The following is a 26913-nucleotide window of genomic DNA, read 5'->3' on the forward strand; positions in this document are numbered from 1 at the left end:
GTATTTTTTTTACTATTTTTATAAATAATTTGACATTTTTTCTACTATGAAATTTTTTCAATTTATTTATTTGTTCCTTAATAAATATTAAATAAAAAAATAATTAAGACCGACGATTAAGGTTAAGAACTTTCCATCATTGTGTTATGACCGACGATTACTTCCCGTCCGACTCACCTAAAATTAAAGTAATATTGAATTATTAAATGGCAACTAGAATCATGTTAATTAAATTTTGACATATCTTGAATTTTGGCGGAGCTGCCTTATGCGCCTTGAGAAGCACAAAATTTCCCTCCATCGCAATTTCCGCTTGGCCAGTCAGAAAGGCGAAAGAAAATGACAGAGATTCAAGGAAACACTGAGAAAATGGACAAACGGAAGAACCAAAGTAAGCTCTTAGTCTTCACCGGCGGCGCTGCTCTTCTCGCCGTCGCCGTGAACCTTGCAATTGTAGCCATCAGCAAACGGAAGAAGAAGAAAGGTACTACGCATCATTCCATTTTGCTTCATCCATTCACTTTCGAGCTATCTTACATTTCAGTGTTTGCTGTAACACATCCTTGCATTTCAACGAGATGAATCTTGTATGTATTCGCTGTGTATCTTGCGTCGATAGCATTGTCGTACTGTTGATATACTTATTTTTTCATGATTAACAGAACTTCCAGGATTTGAGCTACGCGTCAACCTCTCGCCATCTGAGATTCTGAACCTAGCAGATAAAATTATTGCGAAGTCGAAGAAGGTTCATGATACTGTTGCGTCTGTTCCTCCTAACAAGGTGTCGACCACATTGCTTTTACTGCAAATTTCTGTATTCATCTGTACTCGCTCTCCCCCCGCATCTGCGAACAGCTCATATAGTGAAGAATATGAACCTCTTAATCGAATAACGTTTTTGATGCGGTTTTTGGTAACTATGTTCCAGTGAAATTTCTGTACTCATTGTAATTGGTCCATTGTCATGGAATCAGTTTTACATATGTAACTAACAGATGTCAGTATAAACTTCGTCACATCGACTTGGAATTGGTCAAGAAATTTTAGAAGAAGAGATAGAAATAAGGCTGCATGTGTCTCGTGTTCATATCACATTTTCTTCACAACCTGAATTTGATTTCTGATATGTTCGTAGTTACCCTTTATAATACGTCAACTGAAGCTTGCAGGTTACATATTCGAATGTAATTTCACCACTGGCTGATTTAGAGGCTGAACAATTTCCACTAGTACAATCATGTGTGTTTCCAAAACTAATATCTACTTCAGACGATGTGCGTGTAGCAAGTGCTGAAGCAGAGCAGAGAATAGATGCTCATGTTCAGATGTGCAGGTACCAACCATTGCTATCTTTTCATGAAAAGTTACATTCGTTAGCTTTTTGTAGATGTTAGAATATATTACTGTTTTATATTATTTAGCTTTCAGTCATTGTATTTGTTGGTCTTTTCTTTGCTCCCGGTTATTATTGTGTATCCAACTGTCTATTGACACCTGGCATTCGTCCTTTCTATATATATAATATCCTCTTTGCCTCAGATTAGGGCATAGGGGTTGCATTATCATCATTTTGGTTATATACTGCTTTATGGTATCGAAGCTCAGGCTCTTTTTTCTTTATCATGGTGTTTACATCAATGCCATCATCTTCAGAAGATGAATCAGTCTTAAATAGTTTACCCACTGCAACCTTATCGCCTGTCATTTCATTGTCAACAGTCCACCCTCAAGATAACCCTATTTCTTCTCAGCAAAATATCCCAACGCTCACTGCTCAAGGTAATACCTCTCATCTTCCTCTCTTCTCAACCCCCTTTTCGATTCCTCATTTAAACCCTACCTTCGGAGGGTTTAATGCTCAGCAGCTTGACATTCCCTTCCTTCAGTAACCAACATTTCCTCAACCTCTTATTCCCAATCTTCCTTTCTTTCCTCAACTCCAACCTCAACCTCCATCTCCTGCATTTCCTTCCCTGACTCAACCCCTTTCCATCAAATTAACTGATTCCAACTATTTGCTATGGAAGAACCAACTCCTGAACTTCATCATTGCGTACGACGTACAAGGTTTCATGGATGGAACAATACAACCCCCTCAGTCTCTCGATGTTCAAAGAACCCAGGTTAATCGGTATGTTGTTTGGCAACGATTCAACTAGACGATCACGAGTTGGCTATATTCCTCCTTCATAGAAAGATAAGCTTGGTGAAATAGTTGGTTGTAGCACAACGTTCGAAATATGGGACACCCTTCAGAAGGTGTATGAGTCCTTGTCCACAACTCGGATTATGGGCCTTCATTCCTAGCTTCAGATGATTAAAAAAGATGGCCTTTGTGTGTCTTAGTATCTTGCACAAATCAAAGATATTGCAGACCAATTTTCAATTGTAGGTGAGCCTATTTCTTATCGGGATCTTGAGTATATTCTTGAGGGATTGGGAATTGAATACAATGCTTTTGTTACTAGTATTCAAAATTGCACTGATTGTCCATCCTTAGCTGATGTGCGAAGTCTCCAGTTAGCATATGAGGCCAAATTTGAGAAGCAAAATATTGTGGAGCATGTTAAATTTGTATATTATTGAATAAATCAGGATAATTCAGAATACATAATGAACCCTCTACAAGGGGAATAATAGATCTCACAGAAACCAGTAATGGAAAATACCAAAAGGAAAATAATAATGGACAATTATCCCTAATTTCCTTTAACACACTCTCTCAAACTCAAGGTGGTAGATTGGCGAACAACTTGAGTTTGCAAGAATAACTTTCAAAACAAATCAGCAGGTTGGGATGGAAACAAGAACCCACAAAGAATGAAAACATAAAGAACTTCTAGACGAAGCAGAAACCCATGAAGAGCAAAACCAAGGACTTTTTGGGATAGAAACATAGATTCTCATATAGAAATCTATAACAAAACCTACAAAGAAACAACCTTACTTGAATAGGATCTGTTCTATAGGTTGTACAATTGTGTCCTTGAGTTCTAACAAAACCTACGAAGAACGAAACAAGAACTTTTGGAACAAATTTAACCAAAAGTGGCCTTAATTGAACGAAACAAGTGGCCTTAATTGAATTGAACCGAATGGAACAAATTTAACCAAAAATACAATCGAAAATAGATATGAAATTTCAAGAATTTTACGATCTAAAACTCCACGAATGGACATATGGTATCATGTTTGCTGGGCGCAATGGAATGACGATGACGTAAAAGCAGCGGATCTCGATTCGAGTCCGATTGGTGGCATGTCATTTTTTTATTATAAAAAAGTTATATAATATAATTAATTCAAGTCCCAATGAGATTTGACATTTTTAAACTAGGAGACGACGCAAACAGATCGGAGAAGGGTGGCACAAATCTAGGAGGTATGGGATAGAGCGACGCAAAATTGAGCACGAAACTGAAGTATTATGAAGATTGGACAAAACCCACAACAAGCGGAACTTGCGACGAAGATGAACAATGAAACTCGGATCTGGGAGGGAGAATTTGTTGGCACTATGCACGATAGTTTTGTGGACGAATAGGCTGAGCGACAACTGGATTGGAGTTGAATCTGGGGCAGTGGAATGGTTCTGAGTAAGGGATGTTCAGATTGATAGTGAGAGACAGACGGATCTACACGTGGGTTTGCCTCCGTCAATGGCTAGTTGGATCGACGGAGGCAGAGATTAGAGCGGTGACAACTAGAGTTCAATGATATAAAACCCTAGAGTTTTGATACCCTGTCAAATTTGTATATTATTGAATAAATCATATAAATTAAGTTAAGGAAAAATCCTTATTAAACTAGTCACCCACTGTTTTATGCCACTTCTCCAAGGGTTATAGGCTTCTCCTACTTGTGTTTACCTTGTGGCATAAATAAGTACTCTTGGTTAACACCATTAGCTCCCTTTTGAGCTTAACTCTAGTATTCAAGCTTAACACTACACTTAGAACTTCCTTACAACTCACCTACGCGCTTGGCCTATCACCAACGCATTGCCTACACTTAGTCGCTTGGCTTGCACTTGGCCGGTTAGGCGCTACCACATGCACATGGGCGTTCAAGTAAGCGCTAGGACATGCACACTCTACCTAGGCGTTGGGTGCTTGCTGGTGCTACACTCAGTATGTTCTCAGCTGATAGCACCTTCCATCGCACAACCTCACACTTCACCTTACATGCACACACTAGCCAACGTGTGTGCACGCCCACGCATACCCTCGCCTAGGCCAGCTGCTTGCTTGTCCTTTGGCTGTAACTCCCTACTTGTTCATCCATCAAAATTTCCATATTCAACTTCCATCCTTAATAACTTAAATTCCAGACGTTATCTTACAAAATTTCTTTCTAAGAACTTCTTTCTAAGCATCTTAACTATCTTACCTTAAAAGTCGAGCTTCCAATTCCCCTTAATGAGCCCAAAATTCTCCAATCTTTCCAACTTGCTCGGAGGATCGAGAAACTTAGAACACTTGTTAGATTCTTCAAATTTTAGCTCCAAATCATGGAGTTTCTTCTTGGTAGCCTAGCACCGATTGCACTTCAATTGGCAGCAACTCCTCCCCTTTGGCACGAGAAAAATGAGCAAACTTGAGCTTTTCTTCACAACCCATATTTATACTAAGCTTTGCATGGTCAAGAGGTCTAATTTGGTGACACCTAGGCCACTAACTAATGCTTAAGGCTCCTAATGACGTCACTTAGCCAACTAACCGAGTGATTAAGCTATGTGCTTCACCTTCATACCAACGCATAGGGCTGGCATCCATACCAACCCTTCTCTCGGCCAACGCACGCACATGGCCAGGAACAACTCATTCATTTGTTTCCAGCATGTTTGCATTGAGTATTGATAGGATGCTAGAGACTGTGCTTGATGAACTATTGATTTCCGCTCCTGTTGGTGAGGTGCTAGTAGTAAAAAAATTCTATAGAGACTGTGAAGTGATGATTGAGGGACAAAGCATGTTGACTGATTTAATTCCTTTAGAATTGCTTGAGTTTGATGCTAAGGAATGGATTTTTTGTTTAAATATCATGCCTATATAGATTGTTATAAGAAAGAAGTGGTGTTTAGGAGACCTAGAGAAATTGAGATAGTGTTTACAAGAAATAGGAGAGTTCTTCCGAATAGTTTGATCTCAGTAGTTAAGGCCAAGAAGTTGCTAAGCAAAGGATGCACAATATACTTGGCCCATGTAACTGTTCCACAGGCAAAGAAGTTGAGACCAGAGGATGTTCTAGTGGTTTAGGAGTTTGTTGATGTATTTCTTGAAGAGTTGTCAAGATTACCACCTGACAGAGAAGTAGAGTTTACGATTGGTTTGATTCTAGGAATAACTTTTATTTCTCAGGCACCCTATAGAATGACACTTGTTGAGCTGAAGGAGTTGAAGATTCAGTTGCAAGAATTGGTGGACAAGGGTTATATTAGGCCCATTGTGTCACCATGGGGAGCGCCAATTCTGTTTGTAAAGAAGAAGGACGACACCTTCAAGTTATGTATTGATTATAGACAGCTGAACAAGGTGAAGATATGGAATAAATATCCGTTATCTCGCATCAATGATTTATTTGATTAGCTAGGAGCATCAATGTTCTCTAAGATAGACATAAGGTTAGGATATCATCAGCTGAAGGTTAGAGAAGCAGATGTTCCAAAAACAGCCTTCAGAACCAGGTATGGGCATTACAAGTTCTTAGTTATGCCATTTGGCTTAACCAATGCCCCAGTGGCGTTTATGGATTTGATGAACAGGATATTTCATTCATATTTAGATCAGTTTGTGATTGTTTTCATAGATGATATCCTGGTTTACTCAGATGGCAGGGAGAAGCATGCAGAGCATCTGAGGATAGTATTATAGACGCTACGTGAGAAGCAGTTGTATGCTAAGATCAGTAAGTGCAAGTTTTGGCTCGATCAGATAGTATTCTTGGGGCACGTAGTGTCAGTTGTAGGTGTTAGTGTAGATCCTCAAAAGACAAAGGCGATAGTTAAGTGGGAACGACCTACTTCCGTGAGAGTGGTACGTAGTTTCCTTGGATTAGCAGGTTATTATAGGTGATTTATTGAGGGCTTTTTGAACCCATTGATCAGCTTAATTAGGAAAGATGCTAGGTTTGAATGGACAGAGAGGTGTGAGCAGAGCTTCCAGCAGTTGAAGTGAAGATTGGTGTCTATACCAATTCTAACTCTTCCAATTCCAGGTAAAGAGTTTGGAATCTACTGTGATGCTTCCAGACAAGGTTTAGTATCTGTGTTGATGCAGGAAGGAATGGTGGTAATTTATGCTTCTAGACAGTTGAAGAAGCATGAGTGTCACTACCCCACCCATGATTTGGAGTTAGCAATGGTGGTATTAGCCTTGAAGATTTGGAGACATTATCTATTTAGGGAGCGATGTCATATATTCACGGATCATAAGAGTTTGAAGTATATTTTCAAGCAGGAGTTAAATCTGAGGCAGAGAAGGTGGTTGGAGTTGGTTAAAGATTACGATTGTATTATTATGTACCATTCAGGGATACCTAATGTGGTAGCTAATGCATTGAGCAGAAATCGAGTCATCTTAGAGCTACCCTTAGTTTGGTTAGAAGTGTGTTGTTGCAAGAACTGAAGAGTGTTGATGTTATATTAACAGTCGGAGTTTAATAGCTCATTTTCAGGTGAGACCTACCTTGGTAGAAGATATCATCAGGGAGCAGCCCGAAGATCCTAGTCTTCGGAAATTGGCAAAGGAAGTTACCAAGAAGCAAAGAACGAATTATAAGTTAAGGTCAGATGGAGCTCTACTGAAGGAAGGAAGAGTATGTGTGCCTAATGTCGTGACCCTGAAGAATACTATTTTAGAAGAAGCACACAGTTTGGCTTATGTAATGCATCTAGACAATACGAAGATGTATAAAACCTTGAGGAAGTCTTACTGGTGGCCTGGAATGAAGCGAGACATAGCAGAGCTTGTAGATAAATGCTTAGTTTGCCAACAAATTAAGCCTGAACGTCAGAGGCCCGCAGGTTTGCTTAACCCACTTTCAGTACCTGAATGGAAAGGGAGCATATTACAATGGATTTCTTATTTGGATTACCTAGGACCCCGAGTGGCTATGATGGCATATGGGTAATTATTGTTAGACTCATGAAGATGGCTAAGTTCTTACCAATCAAGGTTATTTTCACACTGGACAGATTAGCCAGGTTGTATGTTGATAGAATATTAAGCTAGTATGGAGCTCCTGTATCGATAATATCCGACCGAGATCTGAGATTTACTTCGAAATTCTGGCCTAGATTTTAGAAGGCTCTTGGTACTAAGTTACATTTCAGTACAACTTTTCATTCACAGACAGATGGACAGTCAGAGCGAACCATTCAGACTCTAAAAGACATGTTAAGAGCTTGTGTGTTACAGTTTAAGGGCAGTTGGGATGCACACTTGCCGTTAGTAGAGTTCGCTCATAATAATAGTTATCGCTCCAGTATTGGAATGGCTTCATATGAGGCATTGTACGAGAAGCAGTGTAGGACTCAAGTCTATTGGAATGAGGTTGGTGAAAGGAAGTTAGTGGGGTCGGAGTTAGTGCAAATGACCTTAGACAATGTGAAGTTGATCAGAGAGAATTTGAAGGTAGCTCGAGACAGACATAAGAGTTATGCGGACAAACGAAGAAGAGAACTGGAATTTAAAGTTGGAGATTGAGTGTTCCTTAAATTATCTCTATGAAAAGGAAAACTTAGATCTGGCAGGAAAGGCAAGTTGAGCCCAAGATATATAGGACCTTACAATATAGTCGAACGGGTCGGGCCAGCAGCATGTAGATTAACCTTACCTCCAGAGTTATCCAGGATACATAATGTTTTTCAGGTGTCTTTGTTGAGGAAGTACTGGATCCTTCACATATTTTGCAAGATCAACCAGTGCAATTGAAGAGAAACCCACGAGGAAGAGCTTGTACAGATTCTAGACAAGAAGGAGCAAATACTAAGGAATAAGACTATTCACAAAGTGTTGTGGAGGAACCATGGGGTAGAAGAGGCTACCTGGGAGACCGAGGAGCAAATGAGAAGCCAATATCCACAATTGTTTGTATGATGGAGCTTGATACAAATTTTGAGGACGAAATTTTTCTAAGGGGAAGGTAAAGTGTAAACCCTAGAACTTATTTTACTAAGTAATTATGCTTAGTAAGTGTAAACCCTAGAAGTTTCTTTGACATATGATGTTTATGTTGTTAATCTAGTTGCATAATATGTTGTGGGCAATGTGAATGTGTAGAAGTGTTAAAAGGAAGAAAAATACTAGTGTTAGGGAGGAGGCTTTCGGGTGGCTTGAGGAAGCAACCAACACTTAGTGGAATCTTGGAAGATGTAAGTAAAGGGAAACTAGGTGTGGAGTTAGGCTAAATAGTGAAGGAAATTCTCTAAGTATGGGACTTGAGGCTCTCCGGTGAAGTAGGAAGACTCAACACTTAGAAGGAAATTGTAAGGCTTATGAGTTAAAGCCATGCATGTGTCCAAGGATTAAGTAGGAAGCATTGGCTAAGTGTAACAAGAGGCGTGCGTTAAGACCCTATGTTAGAGGTTATAGTGAACACCAAGCGTTGAGGTTGGCCGTGGCTAGCAAAAGGCACCCGTTGGCCTCAATAGGGATTAATTTGACCAAGGAGGGGTGGCATGCGTGCAGTCAAGAGCCCAAGCGAGCGCTGAGGAGGCGCCAAGGTGAGGTGTTAGGCGTGGGCTGCAGGGTGTGCGTTGGCCGTGAGAAACGGAGGTTAGGAACTAAGTGTGGGCTGCATGAAGGCGTAGGCATTGGCGAGCGGCATCGCCTTGGAGGAGCGTTGAGCGTTGTCAAATGGAGGTTATTTTGGGCTAGGATGGACGAACAAGGCGTGAAGAAGGGCACCAAGGCAAGGCGATAGGCGATGGCCATATGCGTGCGTTGACCGAGAGAAGGGTTGGTATGAACGCCAACCCTTTCGTTGGTATGAAGGTGAAGCACATAGCTTAATCACTCGGTTAGTGGGCTAAGTGGTATCATTAGGAGCCTTAAGCAGTAGTTAGTGGCCTAGGTGTCACCCAATTAGACCTTTTGACCATGCAAAGTTTAGTATAACTATGGGTTGTGAAGAAGAGCTCAAGTTTGCTCATTTTTCTTGTGCCAAAGGGGAGGAGCTGCTGCCAATTGAAATGCAATCAGTATTGAAGGTAATCCTAGGCTGCCAAGAAGAAATTCCCATGATTTGGAGCTGAAATTTGAAAAATCTGACAAGTGTACTAAGTTTCTTGATCTTCCGAGCATGCGGGAAAGATTGGAGAATTCTAAGTTAAGGAGGCAATCTTTTATTTATGTGGATGATATTTTAGTTATTGGTAATGCGCTTCACTTATACAACATTTTGTTTCTACCTTGAATGCCTCTTTCTCTCTTAAAAGATTTGGGTCTTGTTTCTTATTTTTTGGGCATTGAAGTTTCGTCTCAACCAGGTTCGATGCATTTATCTCAATCCAAGAACATCTCATACTTTTTGAAATGAGCAAATATGCTTGATTGTAAACCTATTACAACGCCTATGTTTGCTGGTGAACAATTGTCCCTTACTGATGGGTTACCCTTGGACGATCTCTCAGCTTAAAGTCTTGTTGGTGCCCTTCAGTATTGCACTCTAACAAGACCCTATATAAGTTATTCTGTTAATAAGCTGTGCGAATTTCTCTATGCTCCAACAACAACCCATATGTGGGCTGTCAAGTGTCTTTTGAGGTACCTAAAGGGCTCTTCTTCACTTGGTTTACTTCTTACTAAATCGTCTCATCCCTTTGTTACGGATGTGGATTGGGCTAATTGCCTAGATGATCGTAGAAACACTAGTGGATTTTGTATCTTTCTTGGTTCCTATTTAATCTCCAGAAAGCTTCTAAACAACATGTCGTTTCTCGCTCTAGCGCTGAATCAGAGCATCGAGGAATGTCTAATGCCACAGTCGAACTTACTTGGCTTGAGAATGTGTTATCTGAAATTGGCATGTTGTCTTGTGCCCCTCCTATTCTCCTATGTGATAATTTGAGTGCCACTTACATTGCCGCCAATCCCGTTTTCCATAATCGAATGAAGCACATTGAAATTGATCATCATTTCATTCGTGAAAGAGTTGCTCGCCATCAGTTGCGCGTTTGGTTCGTTCCTTCAAAAGACCAGTTTGCGGACATTATGGCAAAGGCATTACCATCCTCTCGGTTTTCTGGTCTTCGTACCAAGCTCACTGTTCTTAACAAGAACCATTAACTTGCAGGGGGATGCCAGAATATATTACAGCTTTATATTATTTAGCTTTCAGTCCTTGTATTTTTTGTTATTTTCTTTGCTCCTGATTGCTATTGTGTATCCAACTGTCTATTGACACCTGGCATTGGTTTTTTCTATATATAAATATCCTCTATGCCTCAGATTAGGACACAAGGGTTGCGTTATCATTATTTTGGTTATTTACTGCTTTAGTAGATTATGCAGCAGGAGCAGTGTACTCTTGAAGGCTTAAACTTATGACACCCTTTTCTTCCCCGTTTGTTTGTATGATTTACATGTATATCCTTGTTTTCAAATGCAATTTCTTTGCTATAATGGGCGGGGAAAAATGAAGCGAATTGTATATCTGGGCTTTAAAGAACTGATTGGTTTGTCTCCTTGGGCGGAACAGCAAACGTGAAGATGTGTATCGTGTTGTCAAAGCCTTTTCTACAAGAGGGGAGCAGACAAGTGCTGAACAGAAGTGTTTTATCCAATGTTTGGTACGTACTCCTAGTAGATTGCAATATCGAGAGATTGTTATCCTCTCTTTCCCTGGGTACAGAGTAATGTGTAATTTTTCTTCAAATAGGAAAGATAACTACTAAAACTAACTATTAAGATAATTACATAAAATTCAATATATACTATAATTTAAATTACAAAGAGCCATGATCGCAAGACTCTAATTGGTGTCGAGATTAAATAGCTCAGTTCTATGTATTCAAAAGTTGTTTATGTTGCCAATCCAAGCATTAGAGATTAAGGCACCTAGACCTTTAATAAGGTTTAGTTCCCCATCCCCATACTGTCTAACTAATTTTTTTTGTTGTTTTCTTTTCCTGCACTGTGTGTGTGGGTGAAAACATATTTATATATTTGTTCCTTGGAACTTGTTTTCCCAAACTTAATTTCCATGGATGGCCGATTTCATGAACAACTGAAGTTGTTATTCCTTAGAAAGTATAGACTGATCACAAATGTTTTTTTTTTTTAAAAAAAGAAAACGCACATTTTCATTGAGATAATGAAATGAGACAATACAGAGTGAATAATGTTTCAATGAAGAGACAAAACTGAAGCCAAAAGATCAGTAAATGCACCTGAACATCTCAACTAGGCTGCACTCCCTTAATACTCCCATCATATCTAATAAAGTAAAGAACTAACCAAAATCGAGGTCCCAAGAACAACAAGGAACCAGTACAAAGCCAATACAAAGCCAAGAACAAAACATTACAAGAGCTTGTAACAATATAGGACAACTACAACTGAGAACAACCAGCAATAAAAGATTAACAAAACTAACTAAATAAGACTACGATGGAGGGAAAATGAAGGCCTTCCAATTAAGACTGATGTCTTGGATGGAGAAATCTTCAAAGGCTTTGGAAAGGGAACACCACGAGCAAGCATTGAGCCGAGCTATCTCGAAACAGATCATCCAAGGGGAAGCTTTGTCATGAAAAACACTTTGATTTTTTTCAAGCCACTGTTTTGCTAATAAGGCTTTTACTGCATTGGACCAAATCAACCTTGTTTTTCTTTAAACTTAAGACCGATCAGCAGCTGCAAAACATTGTCCTTGAACTCATTACCAGAACTCCACCTGAGGTTGAAACATTCAAACAAGTGGTGCCAACAATTGAAGAACAAATGCTGTAGGTCTTTCGAATCTGCCAAGCATAGAGGGCAAACCTGTGGAGATAGGCTGTGAGAGGGAAGTTTCATTTGCATTACAGGTGCACAATTGAGAAGCCCATTAAGCATCATCCAATTTCTGATATTAATCCTCCAGGGCCCTTTTGTTTTCCACAATGAAGTTTCCAAATGTTTCCCAATGGGGGAAGCTGTGGAAAGATGTGTTATAAGGGATTTTACCGAGAATTTTCTATTAGCTTCTAGTTCCCAATTTCGTTTATCAGGATTTGGCGTGATTGTTTTTGCTGCAACAAGGCCAGTGAGGACTTGAAAATCAGCACACTCTTCCTCCTTTAATAACCATCTTATTAATGGACCAAGAGGCAAGCAAGGAATCCCAAAATTCGTAGACAGTACCATTTGGATTTGAGGGGATTCTATATAGCCTTGGAAAGGAGTCTTTTAGAGGTATTTTGTCCACCCAAGGGTTAAACCAGAAATTGGATTTTTTTTTTAAAAAATAATGTTATTTTAATATTTATTGACAAAAATAGGGTTGGTTTGAAACTATTGACAAAAATAGGTTTGTGAAATCGTGGACGTGGTCCACGATTTTTGAGTCAGCACATAAATCGTGTACCCCGTCCACGATTTAAGGCCAACCACGAATTAAAGCTATTTTTTTTTCACATTTTCTCCCAACTTTTGTCTTCTTATATTTTTTTAGTGTTTTTGCATCTTCGAAGAACCTTTTACTGTGAAATTCAAATTTTCAAAGGCCCATAGTAAAATAAAAATTGAATCAAGTTTCTAGCAACGAATTAAGGTTAATTTTTTTTTTTTCACATTTTTCCCTAACTTCTGTCTTCTTCTTTTATTTTTTTAGTGTTTTTTGTATTTTCGGAGAATTTTTTTACTATGAAATTCAAATTTTTAAAGGTCTACAGTAAAATAAAAATTGAATGAAATTTCTAGTCACGAATTAATTCTAAATTTTTTTCCACATTTTCCCCCAACTTCTATCTTCTTCTTTTATTTTTCAATGTTTTTTTTTTTTTTTTCATTTTCGGAGAATCTTTTACCGTGAAATTTAAACTCTAAAAGGCCTATAGTAAAATAAAAATTGAATCAAATTTTAGTAAGACTAAATCTATTTTTTTCACATTTTCCCCAACTTCCGTCTTCTTCTTTTATTTTTTAGTGTTTTTTTTGCATTGTTGGAGAATCTTTTACTGTGAAATTCAAATTCTTAAAGGCCTACGGCAAAATAAAAATTGAATCAAATTTCTAATCACGAATTAAGGTTAAATCTATTTTTTTTTCACATTTTCCCCAACTTCTGTCTTCTTTTATTTTTTAGTATTTTTTTTGTATTTTTGGAGATTTTTTTACTGTAAAATTCAAATTTTTAAAGGCTTATGGTAAAATAAAAATTGAATCAAATTTCTAGTCACGAATGAAGGCTAAATCTATTTTTTTCACTAGAATTTTTTTCACATAGATTTGTTTTACCGTGAAATTCAAATAGATTTGTTCCCCTTTGTATCCACTTAAATAAAAAAGCAATAAAATAATAAAATCAATAAAAAAATAATAAAAACATGGAACTCGTGGACTCCGTCCACGAGTTCGTTAGCTGACATAAAAATCGTGTATCGGGTACACGATTTTGCTATCCTATTTTTGTCAATACTTTTTCCCTCCACCTTACTTTTGTAATTTCTTTCCTATATACCCTATTTTTGTTATTACTTTAAAAAAATACACTATTCTTGAACTTACCCCCAAAAATTGATTCTTCTTCCGTTGCCAATTTTGAAGGCAGCCAATATTTCAACTTTTAACCAAGTCCTTGATATGTTGATCCAAGGACTACGGAGGCTACAAATGACTTTTCCACTAGTCATTGCAACACTATTCTTTAAAAGAAGCCCGGTCAATTTAAAAAAACAGCTCTCTAAATTGTTTTTGAGAACTTTCCAAACAGCTCCTTGCACAAGTGGTAAGGAAATTGATTTTGTTGAGGCAAGATTATCGGATTTTTCTTTTTGCATATGTCATTCCCAACTTTTTCCTCTTGCTCAAATTAGTTTTGATGATCCATATTTTCACAATCTAATGGCCAAAATCTGCAACAGAAATATAGGGAAAATAACCTACTTTAGTCAACTTTAGATATTTTGATGATATTTATACTTTACCTTGCTCCAATTGCTTAAAACATGTGCTGATTCTTTTCAATCAGTGACAGGTTAGAGACTTTGAGCGGAATGGCTTAAACCTTACTTCATCAAAGAGGGAGGAATTGCTGCGATTGAGGGGGCAAATTGAAGAGCTAAGCCTAAGATATATTCAAAATCTGAACGATGATGGTACATGCATCCCTCTTAGCGAGGCTGAATTGGATGGCTTACCAAAAGAATTTTTTGAGGTTTGGGTTCTTCCTGTATTATTTATTTGAATTGTATCTTATATCTTACGTTAATGCACTTGCACAAATCAGATACTGACCTATAAAAGTCCTTTTTGTTACCTTTCCTTTCTGATGGCATTATATCACCTTGTCTTTTTGTTCTTAATTCTCATTCAGCTGTATATGTTTGAAGAGACTTTCAATAAGAGCTAGAAGTTTGATATATGTATATATTTTGTTGATTTAACAAGGAGGATACGAGCAATAAAGTACATAGAAATTACAAATCAAGATTCCCGTAGATCAGTAGTGTAACCCAAATTTTAAAGAATATCTGTTCACTCTGATCTTTGGTGGGCCAATGAATTAACTGGATTAATATAAAATCTATTTTTAAATTCGGAACTACTTCAATCTATTGGGAAAAGACTTTTTGATTGATCAATGAAATTGATTCTTATTACCAACTAGTTAAATGGTCAAAGGTTCAAATTCCCCTCTGCAATCTTGTTGAATCCACAAAAAGAAAAGAAATGAATTTTTTCACATTAAGATTATATTTTTGATCGATTTATTCCCCCATAACATTGACTAATGTACTCGATATATCTCTTCTCCATGCAGAGTCTTGATAAAACTGAAAATGGTAAGTTTAAGGTGATCATGCGAAACCATCACACTGCGGCAGTGTTAGAACATTGCAAGGTATGTTCTTCTGAACTAAAAGCTTTCTGGAGTACTGTCCAACTCGTTGAAATTTTGACTAAACCTATTTAAATCTTGTATTTTTCTTTCTTTTCAAATCTAATGCCTTTATCAGATCGAGTACTGCAGGGTATTTTATCTTGTTTCTTTCATTTTGTTATGTAATAGCTTGTATCTCGGTATTTTATCTTATCTTGTATATGTTCTTAATTTGAACTACTCCATAAAATTCAATATCCATGTAAGCTTTGCGAAATTAATGCATATTGTCAATATGTAAAGTTTTAGTCCTTTATTGAGCATGATATTTGAATTTTTTGAAAATAGTTAGCCTAGGTGTTTAAACTATTATCGGTTGGCCTAGTGGTAAATAAGGAAATATCCTCTTGATAAAGGGCTAAGATGTCGTGAGTTCAATCCATGGTGGCCATCTGCCTAGGATTTAATAGCCTACGAGTTTCTTTGATACCCCAATGTTGTAGGGTCAGACAAGTTGTCTATAAAAAAAAAAATTACCCTAAATATTTAAATAATATTTGGGCATATAAGCATATTGCATGATAAATTGAAAATTATGATACAGAGCTCAAATAGAAAACTTGCAGTAAACTTCTAGTTCTTATTGAAAGTCATATCAGGCAACTTTCTGCCTATAAACTAGGCAGAAGTTTTTGAGTTGGGCACTATTTGGGAAGTTCAGATCATAGATCCAGAGGAGGAATATGTACTGAGTACTGACAATAGTAACATTGCCTGTTTTAAGGTAGGCACGACAAGGAGGATGGTGGCAACGACATATGGAAAGAGGTGTGGAGAAGTGAATCTTTCTATTCTAGAAAATTTGGTAATTAATTTGATTTTCTATTCTTTATGAACTAATTTAAACTTCAAAGATTACTATATTCTGAGGACTGAGCTTTGTATTAACGTAATCTGTATACAGATAAGGGAAGCCACATATAAATTTCTCATCCAGTTCTTTCTTAAAATGGTTTTATATGGATAATCTCATCTTTATGAAAAATTTAAAACTGAACCTTGCACCTTATCCATTCTATTAACATAATCTACTTTGACAATTAATATTTTCTGTTTCTAAAGCCTATGTTTATGAATAACCATATTCCTATTTCCTAAGGTTTTTCATGGTAGTGATATGATAAATGATTCAATACATAAGAATTAAATATTGCTAAAAGATGGAAAATTGATATTTTAAAATAATGTAAATTAACATGACGATGCTTCTTTATGGTAATTGATGTTCCACGAAAAGTTTTGACATTTCAAATGGCCTCCACATCTGCATCAAAATAGAGATTAGATTTGAAATATGGTATTTTTGTTGGTGAAAGCAAAGTGTAGATTCCCGTAAGCAGAAATAGGCATGCTTCAAATTTTCTAGTGCATAACTTAAATATGATGACCGAGCACCGTCTATTCTCAAGTGAGAGTTTCTAGAAAGTTGTGTAACATTCTTTCTAAATTTCCAGGTTCATCTGCGACACAAATTTGCCCGCTTACAAGGCTATTCAAACTATGCAGACTATGCTGTTCATTATAGAATGGCAAGGTCATCCGCTAAGGTAATTGAGAGATGCCAGCTCTTTTCGTTTATGAAGTATCCTTATTAGTTTTTAGAAAGTAGAAAATTAAGATGAGGATTAAAAGAATGGTTTTTCATGACAGACTTCACTTTTAGATTTAGATTTTTTGCATTATTAAAAATAAAATTATGATTATATTTTTCTTGCAATTTAATTTTGGAATACTTTATTTGTATGTGATGAAAAGTAAAAAGAGAAGGAAGAGAGGGCACACACAAGTATATGTGAAAAACCCTAATACAGGGAGAAAAAACCACGATATAGAGTTTTTCTTATTATAATTTGATACACCAGATACAAGAGGCTACATGCTTAAATAGAAAAAAGGGGAACCCTAGAGTACAATGAAAAGACAAAATTGCCCCTAGGGCTAACACCCTAATTTCAACACTTCCCCTCAAGTTGGGACGTAGATATCGATGAGGTCCAACTTGCTAATACATGAGTCAAAAAATTGTCTGGGAAGCCCTTTCATAAGAACATCTGTAATCTGCTGACTGGAAGGAATATAGGGAACACAAATGTTGCCACTGTCAAGTCTCTTCTTGATGAAATGCCTATCAATCTCTACATGTTTTGTTCTGTCATGTTGTACTGGGTTGTTTGCGATACTCATTGCGGCTTTGTTATCACAGTAGAGTTTCATTGGTCTGTCATGACCTTGATCGAGATCACTTAGGACCTTTTCCAGTCAATTTCCTCACATATCTCCAGACTCTTGGCCCTGTATTCAGCTTCGACACTACTTCTGGCAACAACTCCTTGTTTCTTACTCCTCCACGTCACAAGATTACCCCACACGAAGGTACAGTATCTCGATGTCGACTTTCTGTCTACCACAGAACTTGCCTAGTCAGCATCCGTGTATGCCTCGATGCATCGTCTGTCGGACTTTTTGAACATCAACCCTTTGCCCAAAGAGGTTTTCAAATACTGTAGGATGCGCTCCACTGCTCTCATATGTTCTTCGTAAGGAGAATGCATGAACTGACTAACTACACTGACTGCATATGCAATATCTGGTTTGGTATGGGAGAGATAGATTAGCTTCCCAACAAGTCGCTGATATCTCTCCTTGTTAACCGGAGTACTGTTACTCAAGTTATTGAGTTTAGCATTAGCTTCCATAGGAGTGTCTACTGGTTTACAGCCTGTGATACCTGTCTCCTTTAGTAAATCCATAGTGTATTTTCGCTGAGAAACTGAAATGCTTTTTTTCGATCGAGCCATTTCCGTTCCGAGAAAGTATCTCAACTTCCCGAGATCTTTGATTTCAAATTCCTCAGCTATTTTCCTCTTCAATTTGTCAATTTCTGAAGCATCATCACCTGAAATAACAATGTCATCTACATCACAATCAAAACTGCAATTTTCCCAGATATTGATCTCTTTGTAAAGAGGGTGTGATCTAAGTGTCCTTGACTATACCCTTGTGACTTCACAAAGGTAGTGAATCTGCCAAACCAGGCTCTTGGAGACTGTTCCAACCCATACAAGGACTTCCATAGTTTACATAACCGGTGATTGAACTGTTTCTCGAACTCTAGGGTGGACTCATGTAAACTTCTTCTTCTAATTCTCTATTAAGGAAGACATTCTTCACATCAAACTAATAGAGAGACCAGTCTTTATTAACCGCAATTGAGAGAAGAATCCGAACTGTGTTTAATTTTGCTATTGGGGAGAAAGTCTCGGAGTAATCTATTCCGAAGGTCTGAGTGAAACCTCTAGCAACTAATCGGGCCTTGTATCTGTCAATCGTTCCATCAGGTCTATATTTAACGGTAAATACCCACTTGCACTCAACTGCTTTGTGTCCCTTAGGAAGAGTAACCTGGTCCCACGTGTTATTTTTCTCAAGTGCCCCCATTTCTTCCATGACTGCATCTCTCCATTCGAGAATCTCCATTGTTGCATGTATACTGCTCGGTATTGTAACTGTGTCTAGGCTTGTAGTGAGGGCTTTAAATACGGGAGACAAGTTGCTATAAGACATGTAACTCTGCAGAGGATACTTTGTGCATGATCTTGTACCTTTCCTTAAGATAATAGGGAGGTCAAGAGAGGCATCATGGTTTTTCTTCTCCTTTGGCTCCCTACTGCATTCAGCCTCCTGTTCATGTGTCTTATCTTCTAAGGGATCTCCACTGTCAACAATGTTCTCTGCTGGAACAGGTTCTTCACAGCTACCATCACTCGTATCAATCACATTCTTGGTACAGTCCTTGGTGCTGTCACTGTCTTTTCTGTCTTTACTCACATCATTTTCAATACAAGCATCATTGTCAACATAAATGTTACCATTATTAGGTATAGGAGTACTAGTACCTGGAATTGACACCCGGGACTCATGGACTGGAGCCAGAGAAATAGCAGGCGGCGCTATTTCCTTTTTGAGATTCCTCCTATAGTACATGATCCACGGGACTTGTTGGGTGGGCATAATGGGTTCGTTGACACTTATGTTAGGAATCGGTTCTGGTAAGACTGACCGACTCGGACCCCAATTAGTCTCTTCACTAGTACTCTTCCTCTAAAGAGGACTAAGGGGAAAGAAGGGGTGATCTTCGAAGGTCACATCCATGGAGACAAAATATTTTCGAGAAGAAGGATGGTAACATTTGTACCCACGTTGATGAAGTGGATATCCCACAAAGACACACTTTTGGGCCCGGTGGGTAAACTTGGTTCGACTAGGACCATTGGTATGGACGAACACAGCACACCCAAACACCTGAAGCGGAACATCAGGGATGAGTCGGTTATCAGGATAGGACTCTTTGAAACAGTCTAAGGGGGTTTGGAATTTTAAGACCCGGGAAGGCATTCGGTTTATCAAATGAGTTGCTGTTAGAACATCTCCCCACAAATAGGACGGAAGAGAAATTGATAATATAAGAGACCGAGCAACTTCGATCAGATGACAGTTTTTCCGTTCGGCTACTCCATTTTGTTGAGGAGTATACACACACGAACTCTGATGGACAATTCCTTTAGAGACTAGGAATTTCCTAAAGGAGTTATTAAAAAACTCCCGACCATTGTTATTATGAAGAATAGTGATCTTTGCATTAAACTGGGTTTCTATAGAACTATAGAACTGTTTGAAAACAGATGTGACTTCAAACTTGTCGGTAAGAAGGAAGACCCAAGTTAATCTAGTGTGGTTATCAATGAAGGTTACAAACCACCGTTTGCCCATGGCGGTAGTAATCGGTGACGGACCCCACACATCGCTATGGAAGAGGGTGAATGGTTTGGAAGGCTTATAAGGCTGTGGCTTCAATGAGACAGGTGGTTGTTTAGCTTGGACACATACATCACAATTTAAATTAGAAAGATTAACATTGCGAAATAGATGAGGAAACAAATATTTCATATAATGGAAACTAGGATGTCCAATACGATAGTGCCATAACATATAATCAGTTTCAGAGGTAGAAAAACAAGACGAAAGTAAATTAGTACTATCAAATATCCTAGATGAAGCATCTTCAGCAAGGAAATATAGCCCCCATCATGCCGGGCAGTGCCAATCGTCGTCCCCGAGTTCAGGTCTTGAAACACAACAGCATTAGGTGAGAAAGTAACACGACATCTCAAATCCCTTGTAATCTTACTAACAGATAACAGATTATAAGAAATTTTAGGCACATGCAACACATCCTGAAGAATTAACCCCTCAAAGGGTGACAAGTGACCTTTTCTGGCTACAGGGGCAAAGGACTCATCAGCAATTCTGATCCTCTCATTTCCAGCACTTGGATGGTATGAAATAAACTGGTCGGAAGAGCCAGTCAAGTGGTCCGTAGCCCCTGAATCTAGAATCCACGACTTTCTACCAGTTATACTAACAAGACCAAAAGATTGAAGAGTACCTGATTGGGCGATCGTACTTACACCCACTGTACTAGAGCTAGTCTGATTGGTTTCCTGATTCTGAGGTTGAGAACCTCTGGTTGTCGATTCACTGGCCAGTGCTCGTCCAGACCCTGACTGACGTCGTTTACTATTCGGTGGACGGCCATACAGCTTCCAACATTGATCTTTAGTGTGCCAGGGCTTCTTACAGTGTTCACATACTGGTGTTGGCTTACCGTTTTGCTTATCATTAGCAAAACTTGATGCTTTAAATGCAGCTGAGTCAATTGACGAAACCAGTGGATTATTCATAGTACTCGACCTGTCTTCCTCAAGGTGGACTTCAAAACAAACTTCCATCAAAGATGGTATCGGACGAGTTCCCAGTATTCGACTCCTTACTGCGTCAAACTTAGAATTCAGCCCCGCTAGAAAGTCATAAACTCGGTCGGTCTCCTTAGACTGGTAATGTAAGTCTCCCCCACACGGGCAATTCCAAACCATCTCTCGACATAGGTTCATTTCTTGCCAGATAAGAGATAGCTTGTTGAAGTACACTGTAACGTCCATTGTTCCCTGCTTGCACTCATGGACTCGTTTACGTAAGGTATAGAGCCTGAAAGCATTATGCCGTTTGGATTACAGTTTCTATACAACCTCCAAAATGTCCCAAGCGGTGGCTGCATACAGTAGGGGTTTGCCAATTTGAGGCTCCACCCCCTACTAGAATAGACCGCAGTAGGGATTCTTCTCTCTTCCATATACATTCTTGAGGGTCACCCGGTCTCGGTTTCGGTATCTCTCTTGCCAGATATCCAAATTTATGCCGACCCTTGAGGGCCATTTTTATGGATTGTGACCAAGAAAAGTAATTATGACCATTTAAATTTTCCGTTACAATGCAACTAGCAATATTCCCTATTGCACCAGAAAATAAATTTTTTTGTAGACAAAGCAGGGAAATAGGTTACTGGGCTTCCTAAGTAAGTTGGTAAACTAGACGGGAGTTCTGATCGGCCATTAGAGGTAGCCCCGAGAACCTCTCCGAGAGTGGCCATCTGTTGATGAACTGACTCATTCTGCTGTTTAATCTGGAGTTGAAGTTGAGCAAACTGTTCAGGATATAATCAAATTTCTGTTCCGGATATGAAGATGATTCACCCATCTCCAATCGGCCACCCATGGGAGTTCCTCGGCTGAAACCACTACTCACTCTTGACTGGAAGGAAGGTGCGGCTGGAATAGGGAAATCTATAGGCACGACTGGGAAGGAATAGCGGCTCGGGTATGATGCATTGCAGCTGGCTGGGATGGTAGAGCTGGAGCTGAACGCCTTGGCCTGTGCGTGGACTTCTGCACTGGAACCAAGCGACGGCTAGGGTTGAACGGACTGTTGCGCTTGGCTGGAACCAACCTAGAACGTTTCGACTGGATGGGTGTCTACGATCGGATGGCCGTCGCTTGTGGAAGGATCGACGTGAAGGATCGGTTGGTTGCTGCTCGTGGAATGGCCGACGCGAAGCTACAATCCCATCTGGCTTTCGGTCGTCTGGTGCGCTATCTCTTGGCTGCTGTCTGGTGATCGATCCAATCAGCCGGCTGGGTCTGTTGATTTTTTACCCAGTCGACTACCTGTCCTTTGGGTTGGGCTGCTCTAATCGATTGATGAAGATGCGGTAAGATCGTTTGGAAGTATCGTTCTATGGCTGTTTGTACGACAGCTGCAATATCCGTGGTTGTGGTGCCAGATGGCATTTGTGATTCTTTTGTTTGATTTTCCTCGATGGTGGCCAGGGTTCCATCTCCTTGCTCTGATACCATGATAAAAAGTAGAAAGAGAAGGAAGAGAGGGTACACATAGGTATACGTGGAAAACCCTAATACAGGGAGAACAAACCACGATATAGAGTTTTTATTATTATAATTTGATACACCAAATACACAGAGGCTACATGCTTAAATAGAAAAAAGGGGAACCCTAGTGTACGGTGAAAAGACAAAATTGCCCCTAGGGCTAACACCCTAATTTCAACTGTATGTATATCATTAATGCTTCACTTTATTTGTTAGTATTTGATTGGAACTATTTTCAATTCAATTCATTTTCAGGCACTTAGTTTTTATTATTAGCATAAAATTAAGTCCATTCACTATCATTAAGGCACGCCAATCACCCAGTCAAATTCTATAGGTTTGGCGACATTGCGTGTTTTGGTTTTGGTGGTAAAGTTTTATTTATTTAGGATTCATCATATGTGGGGTGGGTATTTGAACATTTGACCTTTTCCCCCCCCCCCTTCTTTTTTGGGTTGGTTGGTTGAGGTTAAAATGCTTGAACTAGTTGAATGAAGGCTCAGGCTGGCAGCGGTGGTGAGGGTAGTTGGAGTGTTTGTGTTTAATTCCATATTTCTCTTTCTTTGTGCTATTTATATCGGTAAACCAAAAGGAAGGGTTATCTTCATAAATGGAAAAAAATTGCACATGAACTTACCGCAGCCTTTTCATCTGTATTTATTTAACTTTAGTTTAAAGTTTTCCTGTAGAGGCTCAAGAACCTTGACGTGTAAGTGGGTATTCCAAAAATTTGGCACAAGGTTCTGCTAGGCCTTGGTTGAACCTTAGCATAAGAAGAACCACCGATTAGTTCTGCCAATTCTCAATTTAATGTCAATTTATTTGTCAAACTTTTAGGCTGGTAATTGCTTGAATGTTTATTCAGGTATTTGAATTCTTGGAGAAAATCTCTGATAGTTTAACAGATTTGGCTGCCAAGGAACTTGCAAGCTTAAAGGACCTAAAGGTTAGCTCAATCAGTCAATTGTTTGTCGATAACATGGTCGCATGTAACTTACTCGGCTCTTATGACTTATGAGACATCAGAAGCAAGAGGAAGGAGAAAGTCCATTTGGTATTGAGGATCTATTATACTATGTAAAAAAGGTAGAAGATCAAGAATTCAACCTGGACTTTGTGACTGTCAAGCAATACTTTCCAGTCTCTTTGGTTTTATCTGGGATCTTCAAGATAATGCAAGACCTCTTCGGTAATCATTTCCATTGAAATTTTTTGAAGGGCATCATCCTGCCACCTTTACTCATGAATTCGGTTTTCTTCTTGTTTTCTTCATGCCTTACGAAATCTGTACTACAGTTGCAATTTTGTATTTGATTTTTTGCTTCACCAGGTTTGAGGTTTGAGGAAGTGATGGATGCTGAGGTTTGGCATAGTGACGTTAAGTTATATTCAGTCTTTGATCTCAACTCTGGTGAACTAATTGGTTACTTCTTCCTTGATCTATACACAAGGTTTGATCAGAACTTCAAACTTTTATAAAATTGGCTTTACATTATTTCTTCATCCGTGGGTGAAATTATGTTTTGTACTTGGTTAGGGAGGGAAAATACATTCATACGTGTGTGGTGGCCCTTCAAAACAGTGCATTACTATCCAATGGGACACGGCAGGTGAAATTTGTTATATACTTAAAGAGTTTATGCTGAATAGTTGTGGTTTTCTTAAGGTTCCCCTTTCTGTTATTTTCAATTTTATGTGGGCATTACCTTATTTATGGATAAGAGTTCTGGAGTTCCATTTGATAACATTTCCTTTCTCGAACGGTGCATTTGACAATCTCAATTTCATTCAATTTGATTTCATATTTTAAAAAACTCAGAGTTTCAATTAATTTATGTACATATATACATATATGCGTGTGGGTATATATATGTATATATATGTATGTATTGGGGGGGTGAAATTCTATCTCCTTTTTTTTATTTATTTTTTATTTATATATATATTTAACAAAATTGTCTTTAACTTTTATGAGATTTGCCAAATGTTATAAATATAATATTGGGACTCTATTTTCATGGAAGAAACAAATCATATGAAACACACTAATGTGATCGAGCAAGACAACTTTTCCTTCCTACAATTTTTGAATAGCAAAATCAAATGGTTAATTTCATACCTTCTTGCTTTCTTTTCAAAATAATGGCAACACGAAAGAAATACAAAGGAGTCATAGTGGGAACGGGATACCTAATTGAATGGGATCTTAATGACCAGAATCTGATCTGCATCTGCATGATGAATTCATTTCCCTTTCTCTGCCTGGTAACTATTTGTAGTCAACTAAGAAATATATTAGAAAGTAGAAACACAATGTTTATAGTCCCTTACACGGTATATGTTTATAGTCCCTTACACGGTATATGTGCTATCATATATCTAGAATATATTATTATCGTTTATTATGATAGTCTTACTATGATCACAGTCACCTCAGCACATGTCATGTACGAAGAAAATTGTACTTGGAACAAGAAGTTGAGATGTATAGTTCTTTATATGATAACTCTATGAACGATTTGTATCCTCATAAATTCTCTTTCTTTTCTTTGAGTAGATACCAGTGGCATTATTGATATCTCAATTACAGAAGGATGTTGATGGTCATGCTGGGTTGATGCGATTCACTGAAGTGGTTAATCTTTTCCACGAGTTTGGCCATGTGGTATATATTTTGTGTATTTGCTTTCGGACCATGATTGACTTGATTAAACAACTATAACTCTTTTTTTTTTTTTGGGAAAAGAAACATAACTTTTCATGGATAAAATGAAAAGGGACTAATGCTCAAAGATAGAATAATTTTCAAGAGGATAGAGAAAATGCGAAAAAAGAAAAGGAGAAGAAAATACTATTGAGATACAAAGATGAGAAGGCATCAAAATGCGAACTCCTAAAACCTAACAAATCAACTCCAAAAAGGAAAGCAAATCTAGAGAGCACATAAATTAAAAAGCCAAAGCCGGCAGAAGTCTGATGAGCCAATGAGGTACGAAGTCCAATAAATTAGAAGATGATAATTTATTGTGGTTTAAGACTGGAAGATGGTCAGAAGTAGGATAACTGAGGCAAGTTCCTTAAGTTCTAGAATCTGATTTGTGATAAATATGTATTTATGGTCATCGGCCTTGACCATGCCCCTAACTGGAACAATACCTCTCTCATGATTCTACCTACATCTTCTTAGACAAAGATTTATAATAAGTGTGGGGTGAGCAAAATCTTGTGATGGAAGTTATAATGTCTGCTTCTGGAGGCATGATGGCGTCCGGACTAAAAGATGACCACTATGGTCTTGTGTGGCTTTGGGATAAACTACCTTAACAATCCAGTTCAAACTTCAGTGCTTGTCCAATCATCCTTTTATATTAATCCACACGTAATGTTACCATGCTACATTAGTGTTTCTGTCAGTATTATTAGAAAACTAACACTGGAGGTAAAATGCACAATATTCTTTTTTTTTTTTTTTGGGGGGGGGAATGTATAATATTCTAAACTGTAAGCATTTCATATTTATGTGATTTTAATGTATTTTCCTCAACTTCATGACTGGAATTTTAGGTTCAACATATTTGCAATCGTGCATCATTTACTAGGATCTCAGGGCTGCGTGTTGATCCTGACTTTGTTGAGATCCCTGCTCAGATTCTAGAAAACTGGTAGCTGATGCATTGTAATATTCTTTAGTTTGATTTGAAAACTGCATCCACCTGTTAATGCTCGTGTTTGTTTTATAGGTGCTATGAAAGTGTTTCTTTGAAGTTGTTATCTGGTTTTCATCAGGTAATGCATTTAGATTATCATCCTTTTTAGGTATCGTTGTTTGGAAATCTGGTGCATCTCAACTTATTCAGCTCTAAAGTTGTAAAAATTTTGGTTTAAAACTATAAATTTCTGTTGTTATGTTATGAACAGATGGTTTAGGTAGGCCATTTGTGATGCACATATTTTACCTGAGTCAAGTTTTCATAATATTTATTATTCTAAGTATGAAGCCATATTTTCTGTTTGTGCAATGTTTAGGATATTACAGTGCCCATCAAGGATGAAGTATGTGAATCACTGAAAAAGTGGCGACATTCTTTTTCTGCACTGAAATTGAAGCAAGAAGTTCTTTATTGTATGACATTTCTTTTACTCTGACGACCTTCTTCTTCCTCTTACTCTTTTGTGTGTGAAACAAGTACTTTTCATAGAATGTTTGAAAAGTTATAGCCATAGACATGTGACACCTCCTATGGGGTTTACATAAATGCATACCAATTATCATTGAGAACAAGGACAATAAGAGCTTGATAAAGCACTCCAAGAAGAAGCAAAAAGTTTTGCTAATTGCATTTTCCTTTAAATATTATCTGTTACCTTTTGGTAAATTATTTGGAATCTTTTGCTCCAAAGACCCGAAATGATTGCTTTGTTAGCATTGACCCAAAGAAATTTAGCCCTGTTTCTTAACCTATGACTGCCAAGCAACTAACTAATATTGTCCTTTGGAGATGCATCAAAAGCACAAAGGCAACCGGTAAGGATAGTTCCT

General features: G+C 38.1%; 1 protein-coding gene across 2 annotated transcripts in view; it reads left to right on the forward strand.

Annotated features, from left to right (window-relative positions):
• Nucleotides 1-208: 208 nt before the first annotated feature.
• LOC120076088 (Zincin-like metalloproteases family protein) overlaps nucleotides 209-26913 on the forward strand; it is a 38563-nt gene continuing 11858 nt past the window's right edge. For both annotated transcript variants that reach the window (XM_090312849.1, XM_090312851.1), the window contains exons 1-16: nucleotides 209-484; nucleotides 663-784; nucleotides 1173-1336; nucleotides 10705-10795; nucleotides 14185-14364; nucleotides 14971-15051; nucleotides 15815-15895; nucleotides 16545-16637; nucleotides 23239-23319; nucleotides 23400-23562; nucleotides 23704-23824; nucleotides 23911-23983; nucleotides 24931-25038; nucleotides 25938-26035; nucleotides 26114-26159; nucleotides 26400-26496. In XM_090312849.1, coding sequence (XP_090168975.1) covers nucleotides 340-484; nucleotides 663-784; nucleotides 1173-1336; nucleotides 10705-10795; nucleotides 14185-14364; nucleotides 14971-15051; nucleotides 15815-15895; nucleotides 16545-16637; nucleotides 23239-23319; nucleotides 23400-23562; nucleotides 23704-23824; nucleotides 23911-23983; nucleotides 24931-25038; nucleotides 25938-26035; nucleotides 26114-26159; nucleotides 26400-26496 — 1744 coding nt within the window. In that variant the 5' untranslated portion in view covers nucleotides 209-339. The remainder of the gene's footprint in view (nucleotides 485-662; nucleotides 785-1172; nucleotides 1337-10704; nucleotides 10796-14184; nucleotides 14365-14970; nucleotides 15052-15814; nucleotides 15896-16544; nucleotides 16638-23238; nucleotides 23320-23399; nucleotides 23563-23703; nucleotides 23825-23910; nucleotides 23984-24930; nucleotides 25039-25937; nucleotides 26036-26113; nucleotides 26160-26399; nucleotides 26497-26913) is intronic.

Source organism: Benincasa hispida, chromosome 4 (assembly GCF_027475165.1).
Source record: "Benincasa hispida cultivar pf3 chromosome 4, pf3_genome.v1.1, whole genome shotgun sequence".
In the NCBI taxonomy this organism is placed as follows: Eukaryota; Viridiplantae; Streptophyta; class Magnoliopsida; order Cucurbitales; family Cucurbitaceae; genus Benincasa; species Benincasa hispida.